This window comes from Pseudorca crassidens, chromosome 7 (assembly GCF_039906515.1).
Source record: "Pseudorca crassidens isolate mPseCra1 chromosome 7, mPseCra1.hap1, whole genome shotgun sequence".
NCBI lineage: Eukaryota > Metazoa > Chordata > Mammalia > Artiodactyla > Delphinidae > Pseudorca > Pseudorca crassidens.
In genome coordinates this window covers 20,058,789-20,073,100 of record NC_090302.1, presented here as the reverse complement: position 1 = coordinate 20,073,100, position 14,312 = coordinate 20,058,789, and the positions used below count along the sequence as shown (strand labels likewise).

Sequence of the window (14,312 nt, the reverse complement as noted above, 5' to 3'; positions counted from 1 at the left end):
AGGTACTTCTCTCCTGAAAGGCTGTCTACTCTTTCTCTGTTCCTCATTTTCTTGTTCTCTCTATCGTGAACTCTCTTTGTCTTTCTGCATCTGTTTGTTGAGTGCATCTCTTCTTTATTAGTGAAGTCTAGGGACTCTATGATCATCTGTGTTTAAAATTACAGAGAGAGATTTAGGTTAGATGCAACAGGATTGATTCTCCAAAGCTGACCAAGAAATAGCCCCTCCAGTGGCCTTTGGATCTAGATATTTGTATGTCCATGGGTTCTGTGTGGGATTGGAGGCTGGACTTGATGGCTTCATCAAGTGGTACTCAGGGCCAGGCCTTGAGAAATCCTGGGTCTCCTGAGAGCATCCAGAGAGACGTAGGCTGACTGGAAGGAGGTCTAACGAAATGGAGTCATATAATATGTACTCTTTGGGGTCTGACTGCTTTCACTTAGCAAAATGTTTTTAAGATTCATACATGTTGTATATATCAGTTCATTCTTTTTTTTTTACTGCTGAGCAATATTCTGTTGTGTGTAAGTACCACAGTTTGTTGAGCCACTGGCTTGTTCATTTGAATTGTTTCCAGTTTTAGGCTATTATGAATAAAGCTGCTATTGAAAATGCTTGTACTAGGCTTTCTGTGTTCATTTCTCTTGGATAAATTCCAGGGAGTAGAATTGATAGGTCATAGGGGAGAGTATGTTTACCTTTTTAAGAACTGACAAACCATTTCCCAAGATGACTGGGAAATGCGCCTTTCACTAGCGCCTTTCACTCCCACCAGCCACAGATGGGAGTTGCACTTGCTCCAAATTCTTGCCAACAATTTGGTGGTAGGAAGCCACTCTGGTGAGTGTGTAGTGGTATTTCATTGTGGTGTTAATTTGTATTTTCCTGATGACTAATGATGTTGAGCACTTTTTCATTTGCTTATTAACCATTCGTATATTTTACTTTGGAAACTGTTTAAGTCTTCTGCCCATTTTTTTGGGTTGGGTTGTTTGTCTTTTTATTGTTAAATTGGAGGAGTTCTTTATATACTCCAGATCCAGGGTCTTTATCAAATATATATTTTGTGGACATTTTCTCTCAGTCTTTGGTGTGACTGTTGATTTTCATATAGTATCTTTTGATGAGCAGTTTTTCATTTTAATGAAGTCTAATTTATCAGTTTTTTTATGGTTAGTGTTTTCTCAGTTCTACTCAGGATATCCTTGCCTACCTCAAGGTGGTGAAGATATTCTTCTTTATTATCTTTTAGAATCTTTGTACTTTCAGCTTTTACATTTAAGTCTCTGATCCATTTTAAGTTAATTTTTGTGAATGATGAGAGGTATGATTTGAGATTAACTTTATTCCATATGACTGGTTGTTCCAACACCATTTGTTGAAAAGATTGTCCTTTTTCCATGACATTGCATTGAGACCTTTGTTGAAAATCAGTTGAATGCGTAAGTACGTGTGAGTTTATTTCTGTTCCACTGATCTATTTGCCTGTGTTGGTGCCAACATGGTCTTATTTACTGTAAGTCTTAAATCAGGTACTCTCAGTTTTTCAACCTTGTGTATTTTTAAGAATATTTTTCTTAAAACAAAGAACTTTGCCTTGCAATATAAATGTTAGTCTTATTGCCCATTGCTACAAAAAAATCCAACTGGGATTTTGTTTAGGATTACACTGAATCTATCGACCAATCTGGGGAGAATAGACATCATAATAATAGTCAATCTTCCACTTCATGAACATAGTATATCTCTCCATTGGTTTAGGTCTATTTAAATTTCTCTCAGCAATAGTTTGTATTTTCAGAGCAGAGGTCTTTTACATATTTCATTAAATTATATCTAAGTATTTTATGGAGTTTTTTGATGCTACTCTGATTTTTTTATTTTCCAGTTTTTGTTGCTATGATTTTTGTATATATTGAATTTGTATCCTGCAACTTTGTTAAATTCACTTATTAGTTCTATTAGCTTTTTTCTAAATTTATCTGAATTTTTCTTGTACGTACTGATGTCATCTGCTAATAAAGACAGCCTTACTTCTTTTTTTCTAATCTGTATTCCTTTTATTATTCTCTTTCTTCCCCATTATGCTGATTAGGACCCTCCAGTTCAATGCTGAATAAATGAAATGTGTGGATATCTCTGCCTAGTTCCCAATCATAGGGTTCAGTTTTTCATCGTTAAGTATGATCATTTCCATCATTAAGTATTATGTTAGCTAAAATAGGTTTTCATAGATGCCCCTTTGTCAGTTGAGGAAGTTACCTTCTATTTCTAATTTACTGAAAGTTTTTATCAGAAATTGGTGTTAGGTGTTTTTTCTGCATCTGTTGAGATGATCCTATGATTCTTATCTTTTATTCTGATAATGTGGTAAATTACATGGTTTTTTTTTTGTTTTTTTTTTTTGCGGTACGTGGGCCTCTCACTGTTGTGGCCTCTCCTGTTGCGGAGCACAGGCTCCGGATGCGCAGGCTCAGCGGCCATGGCTCACGGGCCCAGCCGCTTCGCGGCATGTGGGATCCTCCCGGACCGGGGCACGAACCTGCGTCCCCTGCCTCGTCAGGCGGACTCTCAACCACTGCGTCACCAGGGGAGCCCAACATTTCTTATACTGTAGGTCTGTTGATGAAAGATTCTCTTAATTGAAAGTGTTTTTATTTCACCTTTTCTTTTGAAGGATATTTTCTTTGGATATGAAATTCTAGGTTGAGATATTTTTCTTTCAGCATTTTAAAAATGTCATTCCTTTATCTTCTGGCTTATGTTGTTTCTGATTAGAATTCAGAGATCATTCTGATTGTTATTCTGTATTTAATGGGTCTCTTTTCTCTGAATGCTTTTAAATATTTCTCTATATTACTAATTTTCAGCAATTTGATTACGATGTATAGTTTTCCTCGTGTTTATCCTGTTTGGGGTTCACTGAGCTTCTTAGATCAGTGGGTTTATATTTTTCCTCAGATTTGGAAATTTTTCAGCCAGTATTTCTGCAAATATTTTTCTTCCCCAATCTCTTCCTTCTCCTGTTGAGACTTTAATTGCATGTATATTAGATTGTTTTATGATGTTTACAGATCATCAGTTGAAGCTCTGTTCGGTTTTCCAGCCTTGTTTTCCCTCTGTGTTTCAATTTGGATAATTTCTAGTGTCCTATGTACAGGTTTACTGATCTTTTCTTCTACGGTCTTACTTGTTTCATTAGAAATGTCCATCAAGTGAATTTTACACTTCAGCTATCGTATTTTTCGTCTCTGTAATTTCCACTTGGTTCCTTTTTACATTGTTTCTTTCATTATATTCATATTATCCTTTAAGTGTTTGCACATATTTATAATAGCCGTGTTAAGGTCCTTGGCTGCTAACGCCATCATCCCTGTCATTTCTTTATGTTCCTGTTGATCTTTTTTCTCTTGATTATTCCTCACATTTTCCCACTTCCCCTAACAAATAAATTTTTATTCTGTGCTGAACATTGTGGATGCATATGCTATGTTGCTGAATGTGTGGATTTTGTTGTCTTCTTCTAAAAAGTGTTGAATTTTGTTCTGGCTTCTGGCAGGCAGTTCATCTACTTACAGATCAACTCGATACTTCAAAGCCTTGTTTTAAAGCTGTGTTAGGGCAGTTCCAGAGCAGTCCTTATTCTAGGGTTAGAGTAATCCTTCTGAGGCATGGCTTTTCTGGGTCTCAACTGAATGCTGGAGGTATTCAGCAAGATCTCTCCTCTGGCAGGTGGAACTCAGACATCTCCTTGCCTTTTGCCACCTCTGAATCTTCAGTCAGCTCCCCACGCCCCCCCGCCCCCCCCCAAGCAGCTGTTGGTTGCCAGTCTTTGCAGAGGCTCCCGCTGTACAAATACAGTTTGGTGTTCAGCCAGAGACTTCAAGGGGCCCCTCTGCCCGTTTCTGGAGCTGTTTTTTTGCACAATTGCCTCCTCTTTGTTATTCTTCCCTGTCAATTCCAGCTGCCTCAGAAGCCCTGAACTCTGATCACTGTCTCTCAGATCAGTGAGATTGCAGTGCGTCCTTCGAGCTCTACCTCTGTGCTGTGGTCCAGAGGGTCTGTCCTAGCAGAGAGCTGGGGTGATCCTGGGGCTCACAGCAGGTCTTCTTTCACGAATCACAGTCTTGCACCATCTACATTCAGAATCTGAAAATTCTTGTTCCATGCATTTTGTCCAGCTTTACAGTTGAATCTGGAGGAGGGCTAGTCCTGTACCAGGTATGCATACCATCATGGCCAGAAGTGTAAGGTCTCCAGTTCTCTTTCTAAGATGAAAATCTGTGAGCAGTGGTTCCCAAATTAGATTCCTCTTGCATCACCTCTCCCTTGCATTCCCTCCTCTAGCCTTTGAGCACCCTATTCCCTTTTGCCTCCAATGCGTTTCCACTCCCCTCTACTGCGTTAAAGGTTTCAGGGAAATCCTCTGGTCTTCCCTGCCTCTCCGCTGCATGGTTACCTTTCTTGAATCCTTATAGTCTCTGAATTTCTGTTCCAGTTAAATTTTCAGCTTTACAGAAAGAAGAGACCGCGTGCTGTCTTATTTTTAATATCTCTTATGTGTAAATATCTCATACCTTTCTTACTAGGCCAGTCTGCCAGTCTGAATTGCTTTCTTCCTTTCTCAGTGAGAGCCCAGGTAGGAATATCAGCCTGATAACATTCCATGTGAGAAAGTCAACAGATGGAGCAAAAGGTTGAGTGAAATGAGTTAGGAGCCTGGGAAGTTTATCTTGGCTCGGCACTGATCTCCTCTGTGACCCTGGCATGGTGCCTGTACCTCTCTGAGCCTCTTTGTCCCTAGCTGCCTTATACCCTTGGTACCAGTGGGAGGATAACATGTGAGAAGCTTCTTTCGCCCTCTCTTGGGCATCCCATCTTTAATGTGCTCTGTTTAAGTGCTTCTGATCCATTCGTGCTTTGATTCCTGGTTCCACAGTATCTGTTGAGCACTTCCTGTGTGTTAGGGAATGTGCCAGGCACTGAGTGCGTGGTTGGACCAAAGTGGCAGAGTCCCTACCCCCACGGAACATACAGGGTAATGGGGAAAGAGACATTGATCAAAGATCACACCATGGGTCATCATTGGTGGCAGTCAGATCTTGGAAGGGAACAAGGGAGGCAACTGGAAGATAAATGACCAGGTGGGGTATCAGGGAGGGCTTCCGGAGGAAGTGATGTTTAGGTGGAGGTATGTAGGACCAGCAGTAGTAATCCAGGCAGAAACTGGAGGGAAGAACATTCCAGGCAGAGGGGATACCATGAGCAAAGGCCATGAAACTTGGAAGAGAGAGGGGTTGACTGAGAGGGCAAGAAGTGGGCAGGCCCCAGGCAAGGGTTTACTGTATCATGTGCTTTTGGGTGTCCTGAGCTCCCTGCCACGGGGAAGGAGGGGCTCTCCCACACGGAACGCCAGGATTTTGACAGCAGGCTCGCAGACCATGAAAAGATCTGGTCCAGAGGGTCTCCTAGAAACCATTCTGCGGGTGGAGACAAGGCCTAAGAGGGGAAGCAACACGCTCTGTTTATTGCTCAGAAATTCTCTGTCCCTTGTGCCCAGGTGCCCGGGGGTGTGTTAGTGCCTAAGGGGACCACATGGCCTGTGCAAAAACCTCCATGAGAAGCTGGCAGGCTTGAGCCCCCGTCCCATCCTGGCACTAACTTTCTGTGTGGCTGTAAACTTATTAACCATTCTGGGCCTTGGTTTCCTTATTCCTAAAAAATACCATTAATAACTGTTTACGTCTGAAGAGTAGTTTACGGTTCAAGGTGCTTCCGTGACCTGTGTGGATTCTCACAAAATCCCCGTGAGGTTGGTAGTGCAGAGATGGGTGTCCTGCTCTCATCAGTGGAGGTGAGGTGGGAAAAGTGAGGCCAAGAGGGGAAGTAAAGGGTCCAAGACCACAGAAGCCGGAGGTGACAGACGAGATTCAGAGGTGGGTCAGGCTCACCGCACACTCAGGGCTGCTTCCGTTAAACAGCGAACCACAAGCTGTGGTCCCCAAACTGCACTTCAGGGAGACGGGAGAAATCAGAGGTGGGACGCTGGACGCCTCCCTCAGAGTTTGATGTGTAGGTTTATCCCGTGGCTAAGAAAAAAACAATTGAGAACTGTGAGATGAGCCACCCTTCCGGTTGAACTCGGGACCTTCAAGGTCTTTCACTCTGAAAGGGAGGGAGGGAGAAAGGGGGACATATGTAAGTATCCTTCCCCACCCACCCGTCTCCAGTTCCTGATTGAGAAAGTGAGAATCTGGAGAGTGGGGTGGCGGGGAAGAGGAGTGGCGGGGAACACCTGTGTTCTCCACAGACTGAGCCTGGGGGATTCCTCCTGGGGCTTGGGGGGGGGCAGGTGAGGGCTTGCTTACGGGGCCACGACCAAAGGACGCCCCATCCCCAGCTCCTGGCATCTGGCTGCTACTGAGGTGGAAAGGCAGTGACCTCCCCAGAGGGACAAGGAGGGCCAGCCTGAGTCCTCTGAGCTCACCTCAGGGCCTCGGGTCCCGTGTGACCTTGAACAAGGCCCTGACTCCTGCGACTCTGGGCCTGGGCTTCCTCCGGCCAGGAGTGGGCAGAGGTGGAGGGTCAGGGAGCACCCGTCTATTTTGGCTATGAGAGCCGTGGGCGCAGCGTCTGGTGCCCAGGATGGACACTGCCCTGGGAGCAGGGGTGTAAGAAGGTCTCTCCTCTGCCCCTGAGGCAGGCAGCAGGGCAGCGTCCTTCCCAGGCTCCGGCCAGGCCCTGCGGCAAGGTGGTGCCCTTGAGATGTTCCCAGTGCCGGTGGCTTCCGTGAGCCCCCAGTCAGCCCCGGAGGGGTCCCTTCTCTTGCCGTCTGGTCCACTCTTGCCCTCCGGGAAGAGTTGCAGTTGAGTGAAACCACTGTCTCCCCTTTCGGTTGGAAGGTGGCACTGTGGCCACATTCAGGGGCTTGCCACCCCGGTAACTACGTCTCCGGGCAGCGTGCAGGAGGCTGCCACCTGATACCAGCCGAGCTGGAGACCCGCTGAGGGTCAGGGCCCCCCACCCCTGTTCTCAGTAACTCCAGTTTCTGCAGAGAAGGCGGGCAGGGGAGGCAGGAGGTGTGGGAAATGGTGACACAGGCTGCCCCTAACCCCACCAGGGAGCTGCTGCACTGATTTCTAATAAAGCGTCAGCTGTTGGGTCGAGCACTGTCCCCTGAGATTGTCAATCCCAGGCAGTGCCCAGGAGTTCCACGAGCCCCTTCCCGTAAAACCGTGGGGCGACATTGGGCCCTCTGCTCTTCCCCTCTCCCGTCAATCAACCCTGCACGTCTCTGCCTCTCTGTCGTCTATCATTACTGCTGAGCCAGCCTGCCTTGGAGGGAAAAGAGGCTCAGGAGTCAGCATTTTAGAAAATGCATTTGAGCCTGGGTTGACTAATTCAAGTGCCCCAAGCATGGGTCACAGGCCGAGTTCTTAGACACGCAGAGCCTGGGTTGGTCAAGGGTTATGGGTGACCCAGCCAGTGGGCTGGTCAGTGGCCTCCAAGTAATGCTGAGTGTGAGCTGGCGATCAGGCTTCCCTCGAGGAGAAGCTGGGGAAGGTTCTAGACTCCCAGACTTTCTCAGGCTCCAGGTGGGAGCCAGAGCCCTTGCTCTCTGTGGACCAAGAAGTTTTGGTCCTCGAGCGTAGGGGTACTTGGTCGGCTCCAAGCTCCCTCGGCAACTGAGAGCGTGACCCTCTCAGGTACTGCCCCCGGGTGGGAGCCACCGGACGATCCAGACACGGGGTCTGAGTGTTCGCATCCAGAGGTCTCCCCGTCTCCACGCTTCGTGGCAGCGAAGACCCAGACGAACCAGTCGGGGAAAAAGGCTCCGGCCTCCGTGGTCCGATGCGCTACCCTCTTACACCGCACCCCTCCAGCCACCCAAACCCCGACGTTCCGCACTCCAAATTCGGGATCTCCGGCAAGCAAGGCAACTGCAGGTACCAATGGCCTATGTTACCCTCACACTTCCTCCACTCCCCGCCCTTCTCCCCACCTGCCACAGCTGTGCCCGGGGTCATTGTTCCCTTGCAAGAGCGAGGGTGGTGGTCCCTAGCTCTCTGGGACGAATCTGGGTCCCGGCTCTGCCTCAGCCTGGCTCTGTGACCACGGCAAGCCACCTAGCCTCTCTGAGTCTAGGTTTTCTTACCCTAAATCAGAGGGTTGTACAAGATGGTTTGCAAACTAATTTTTTTAAGTAGGAGAATGTTTTTCTCCCCAAGTCATGGCCTAAGGGGTTTTAAATTCTTTCAAATTAATTGCCAACCTTTGAGCATTAGGAGATTTTTATATGAAACTTTTGATTTCTGGCTTACATTGAAAAGTCAGATCTGGCAGTCCTGGGCCCACTTTCCTCAGGGTAGCAGTTGCCTTGGGGCCGAGCCACAGCTGCCTCCTTCAGTAGAGCGTGTGCTCTCCGGTTTTCCACAGTCCCCACCACTCCCTCCTGCCTCCCCAATACAGTGGCCACGTGGCAGGTGCCATGTCTCATTGTGATCACACTGTTGTCTGTCTCACATCCAGCCCAGTTCATCCATTTACGTCACCTGCCTGGACCCTCTTGGCATGAGTTCGCATCCCCCATTTTTCAGAAAACCCAGTCTAAAAACTCATTTCTACGAAGAGCTGCTCTCCGTGAAGAAGAGTGTTTGGCTGGGAGCTCTGTTCTCTTGGCCTCCCTCTCCCTCACTGTTCAGGAAACCCCTCCGTGAGCCATAGCCCAGCGGGAAGCCAACGGATGCCCACTCCAGTGTTGTCTGAGTCTACGCAGAAAGGGCTCAGCCTCTGGAAGGGCGAACAGGCAGTGAAACGTGCACACCAACCATTTCTTACCAGTTATCGGGGAATGATAAGACACACTGTGTGCGGAGTACCAGCTAATCAGGAATCCTGATTCACACCTGGATGGAAAGAGCCTTGGGCCTTCTCCCTAGATATGTGGGATGTGGGGTAGAGTGATGACTTGGTCATTCTGGGACTACGGGCCTTTCAGATACCCTCAAGAGGCCCAAAGTTATCCATTAAAAATATACAAGTGATCAAACTGAGAACTCACTCAGATGAGCCAGGGGGCTGGACCAATTACAGCCACGTGGTGAGTGGTGCTCGCCTTTCCTCTGGTTCAGAAAGCTAACCAGGAGCAAGGATGTGGTTCTTAAAAATATTTGAAGCTATGCTTAAGTGCTTAGATCTCCCGAAAGGAGAGTAAGTAGTTAATCAACTTTGAAGGTAATGGTGTTAAGCTACTGTGTAGAGAAGAGCTAGTAGCCATTGTTTTTTGGCAACAGTAGGTATAAATCAGTTAAACAGGCTGGTCGTCACGGACTTATTGGTGGTAGATACTGGCTCAACTAAATGATGGGATCACGGCTTTCAGATCTTGATTTTACTCTCGACCTTGTGGCTGGGAGTTTTTGCATCTGCAGTTTCTGCAGAGAACTGCCTGTAGGGCCTGTGTGGTCTATGGCAGCTCTCAGAGCCCAGAGTCACCAAGTAAGCATCACAAGCGATGGGGCTTGCCTTTGGCCGCCTTTTTGTGACCTGGAAGACTTGTGATGGGTGTCACACCTGGACTACTAGCTGCGCAGGTCAGGGGACACCAGGTTGTGAGCCGGAGCCTGCATGTTGGAGCTGGAAGTCATCACTGCCCCCGTCATGCTAGAACAGGCAGCCGCTCCCGTGCGTGCGTGTGTGTGTGTGTGTGTGTGTGTGTGTGTGTGTGCGCGCGCGCGCGCGCGCCTGCGCGGGGATGTCCCCTGTGGAGCCGCTCGCTGGTTTTCAGCCAGAGGTGCCTATAGCAGGGATAGCTGATCACAATCTGCTTTACCAGCTGAGCCATAGGAGGCTAATTAGAAGAGTTTGTAACCTTAGTTGTGCTGAATTGTACCAACGTGTTGGTCAGGCTGCACGAAAATCCTCCATAGATGGGTAACCGTCCCCTGCATGCATGAGGTTTAAGATGGCAGAAGGAACCACTTCCCTGCCCCAGCCCTTTTTAAAAAGGAAGCATCTGTCCCAAGAATGAAACCTCCTTATTCTGCCATCTTAAAGGGTTAGGAGCTTGGTCAGGCCCAGGAACTTGACAACCTCACTCTCTCTGGGTTTTCACCTATAAGATGGGCATGACAGCGTGGACCTCATAGGGCGATTGGAGGATTATGTGGATGTAAAGCATCTGGACCAGTGCCTGGCCCATAGCAGGTGCTTCGTAAATAAGAGTCCCCCCGTTTTTCCTAGGTAGAGAATTGAGGGGCTTTCTTTGCCGATTTACAGATGGTATCTTGAAGTGGGCAAGTGTGTAGCTCTCAGTCCAGGCATTGTACAGACACAGTTAGAAGAGAGGGTCTTGTGTGTGATGTTGTCAACAGCCTCTGCAAAACGGAGGCTGCCTCAGGAGGCACTGTCAGAGTCGGGGCGGGGGAATTGAGCAGGGCCTATAGGAGCCACCTGGGGCTTCCTTTCCCATCACCCCAGTGATCGTCTGGAACCTCGGCTCCCATAGTATGAGCGCTTGCCCTCCTGGCGTAGGGTGGCCTGGGTGACAATGGCATTTCCCAGAATCACCATTTTCGAAGGATGTTAAGGAATCTCATATTTTTAAATGGGCTTCAGTGGCCGATTATATTTGGGAAGGTTGGGTTCAGTGAAGCTAGATGGGTCTCTCTCCGGTCGAACTTCTCAGAGCCTTTGATATCCTCGTGCAAGCTGTTTCTCCTTAAGAAAGGCTGCTGGGTCAGCTGCTCATCCCAGATTGACTTGTTCCCAGAAGCCTTTATATCCTGGCACATCCAGCATCCCCACTGAGCAGCTTGGAAAAGCCGTCACCTTCTGGCTCAGACGTTCGAGACAGAACGTGGGTGTCTCCCACCTGGTTGGACCCTTTCTCTGACTCCGGCATTTACAGAGAGTTCTGGGAGAAGGCGAGCCACTCAGGAAGGCACGTCAGTGGAGACACCCCAGAATCACTCAGGGAGCCAGTCCCTTGCCCCCGGTGAACCCCGACCAGACCTCACCTGGTCTTTGGCCTCCCAGGGTGTGGGGCTACCCGGCTCAGCCTATCATGACATCTCCGCCACCCAGGGACCCCTTCCACCCTCTGGCCCTCCTCTCTGCCGGAGCCACCCCCAGGAAGCAGTCTGTCACCCTCCCTGCTCCTTGGTGGGGCCTGTGTCAGCAGAATCGGGCAGAGCAAGTCGCGAGTGGCAGATCCAGATGACTTAGTGTCACGTGTGGCTCCCCAGGGGTCAGAGATGGGAGACCCTGGCCTGTGTACCATCTACTCGATCAGTTGGAGCTCAGGAGTGCGCCCACATCCCACACACATCCCCCCCGTGCCTGGACCTCCACCCACCCTGGGCACTGTCGGGGACCTCCTGGGACCCTGACGAGGTATCAGGCAATTCAGGTGAGCCTGAGGAACTGCAGGTTTGGGGTTTGGGGTTCTGGAGCCCATCCCTCTGCTGGTTCCCCAGCATAAAGCCTCAGGCACTCACGCAGCCCAGGGGCCGGGGCAGTTCCCACGTCCCTGGCCTCCCGAGCCCCCTCTGGCATGCCCCGCCCTTTGGACCTGTTGCTGACCCATCACCGTGGTGTTTCCTTGCTCTCTCCTCTCCCCACCCAGCAGAAAGCGCTTTCAGTCGGAGGGTAGAAGGCAAAGCACAAAACCACTTTGAAGAGACGAATAGCAGTTCCCAAAACTCCAGCGGTGAGTGTGCCCCGTGACAGTCACCCTGTGCTGCCGCCTCAATCCGCTCCGGGACCTCTGTGGTGCGTGATGGGGCAGGGGGTCGGGAGGAGGCTGAGAGCAGAGCATTAGAGGGCGGCCAGAGCCCGGCAGGCAGAAGCGGGAGGGACATCCCTCCGGGCCTCAGGAGCATCTCCGGGACTGTGGATCCTCTTTGTCTCTTCCCCATGGAGAGAGGAACTCCCCTGCCCCATGACCTGTGTGATATACTGACTTGGATGGCCCCCTTTGAGCCATTGCTATGTTTATAGGATGAACATCACAGCCATTTTTTTTTCCCAGAAGAAGCAAAGCGGGTACAGTAGAGAGAGCTGTGGCCTAAGAGCCGGAGGCCCCAAGTTCTGGTCCCCTTTTGGACCTGGGAACATCCAAAGGTTCCCTTCCATCCCCTACCAGCCCAAGTAGGCTTGCCTGAGGTTCCCAGTGGTGTTTTGGCGCCCCCTGGTGGTTGCCTCCTGCAAGACTCTAGTGGAACCCTAGAGCACCTTAGAGCAGCCGAAAGCCACTGTCCCCAGCCAGACCTGGGGCCAGCCTGGCGGAGCCATGCGTGAGCACAAGCAGCCTCTGCCCGAGAAAGGCACAGCAATCTGGTCTGCACAGTGCCAGCCAGGGCAGGGTGTAAAAAAGATTTTGATACTTCCTTTATACTAAGGTAAGCCATCACTCACTTTCTTGCTCAATTAAAGTTTAATCCACCAGATTAGGTGTTGGCCTGTGCTCAGCACCGTGCCGGGCACTGCCTGGGTGCAGACAGATGATGCACGTGGCTTGACCACCAGTCAGGGGCTTTGTGAAACATCCAGGAGCGCAGACTTGCACGTGCAAGCTTCCTCAGTGATCTGAGCTCCAGCCGAGGCTCGACCCCAGCTCCACCATCCACAAGCCGGTGACTTGAGCTCGCCTCTCGATCTCACCTCTGCTGTGGAATGGGCATGGCACACACGTCCCTGTGGTGGGGAAGATTCAGAGGGTGCCCTGCAGAGTTCACACACTCACATGGTAGGCTGTTTGGGAGGTGGTGGTGTTTTTAAGTAAACCAAGTGATTTGATGAATAAGTGCTCCGAGGAAGGGAGTGAGGTGTGCCGTGGGAGCCCCGAGAATGTTGCCACGATCCTTTAAACCGTAGAGAGCATGTCGACTTTTCCAAACTGCTTCATCCTTTTGGAAGCTATAACCCACTCAGCCCCTCCAAAAGGTGAGCCTTAAAGAACTGGAGTGACTGGCCCAAGGCCACACAGGAATAAGCAGCAGAGCCAGGACTGAAACCACGGTCTCCCGGGAACCTTTGTTCCCAGCCAGCCAGGCTGCACCCCCTGCCTCTCCTTCCACCAGAGCCGATGTTCAGAGTTGGGAATGACGGTGTGAAGTGCTGCTCCCGCCGGCAGCCACCATTTATTGAGCGCTTACTGTGTGCCTGGCACGTGTTCAGAGCTGTATGTGTCTTAACCTGTTTTCATCCTTACCACAGCCCAGTGAGGGTCAGTGTTATTGTTATCCCCACTTTTTGGATGAGGAAACTGAGGCTCAGGTGACGTTGATTGTTGCCCCAGGTCCCCAGCTTGTGAGTGGTGGAGCCAGGATTCCCGGTATAGTCCATCTGGCCCCGTTCTGCCGCCTCCTGCCTGTGAGGCTCAGCTGACCATGCCAGGAAGCGCGGGGAGCTGCCAGCAGACAGAAAAGCCCTCAAAGCGCAGCCCTCCCTTGGCCTCTCTGGTGTTTGGTGCCGGACAGTACCACCCCGGTGCCAGGACCTAGAAGCAGCTCCCAGCTCCCTGTCCTGAACCAGGCAGCCACACGTGGATATTTTCTCCTTGGCGCTCTGTGGGCTGACTTTTTGAAAGTTGGGGGTGTCCTGGAGGGATGGCCCCGGCTGATCTCACCCTGCCCGTGCCCCAGCCCCACCCCAGCTGCCCCCTCCTCCTCCGAGAGCCCATCTGGCTCACTACTTCTTAAGGACAGAAGTAATGACTGTCATCTCCGAGCACCAGAACCAGAAGAGACTTAGCTAAACTGTTTCTCTTTTGCAGAAACTGCAAGTCCCCTGATTTCCAATCCTTTCCCTCTCCTACAGAGTAAGTGATGGTCCCGTCGGGGGGCTGGAGAGGGCGAGGCAGGGTAGGGAATGAACTCAGCCAGCCACACGTTCGGGACCTCCCCAGAGCATCAGACCTGGGCCGCCCTCCCAGGTAGACCCATTTGGAGGAGGTGGAGGCACAGGGAGACCCAGCCCAGGCGGGTGGAGGAGTTTGGACAGGTGTCGGGTGGAGCTGACCATGGGCGTCCTGACTCTGCCACCCCCAGCCCTGCAGGAACAAAGCCACCCTTTCCTGCTCACGGGGGCAGCCTCAGGACGCCTCTTCCGAGCGCATCTCCGCCATCCTCCTGATGTCTTTTCCCTACTCGTTTTTGCTCTCTTCTCTCTTTCTTTTTCCTTCCACGTCCCTCTGCTGGGCACGCGTGCTCGCGTTCCTATGTGCTCTCATTCTTGCCGCCCTCCAGCCCGCTTCTCTTCCCTTTCCTGTCTTATCCCTGCTTCTCTAGCTTTTCTGTGTTTCTCCACTT

General features: G+C 50.2%; 1 protein-coding gene across 19 annotated transcripts in view; it reads left to right on the top strand.

The window, feature by feature from the left end:
- Nucleotides 1-14,312, top strand: part of ZNF618 (zinc finger protein 618) — a 184,696-nt gene that overhangs the window by 147,900 nt on the left and 22,484 nt on the right. For 5 of the 19 annotated variants that reach the window (XM_067743574.1, XM_067743560.1, XM_067743564.1 and 2 more), the window contains 3 exons: nucleotides 7,707-7,946; nucleotides 11,627-11,710; nucleotides 13,778-13,822. The exons of 2 other annotated variants lie outside the window; for them this stretch is intronic. In XM_067743574.1, coding sequence (XP_067599675.1) covers nucleotides 7,707-7,946; nucleotides 11,627-11,710; nucleotides 13,778-13,822 — 369 coding nt within the window. The remainder of the gene's footprint in view (nucleotides 1-7,706; nucleotides 7,947-11,626; nucleotides 11,711-13,777; nucleotides 13,823-14,312) is intronic. 12 more of the 19 variants (XM_067743565.1, XM_067743563.1, XM_067743561.1 and 9 more) reach the window with 7 other exon arrangements.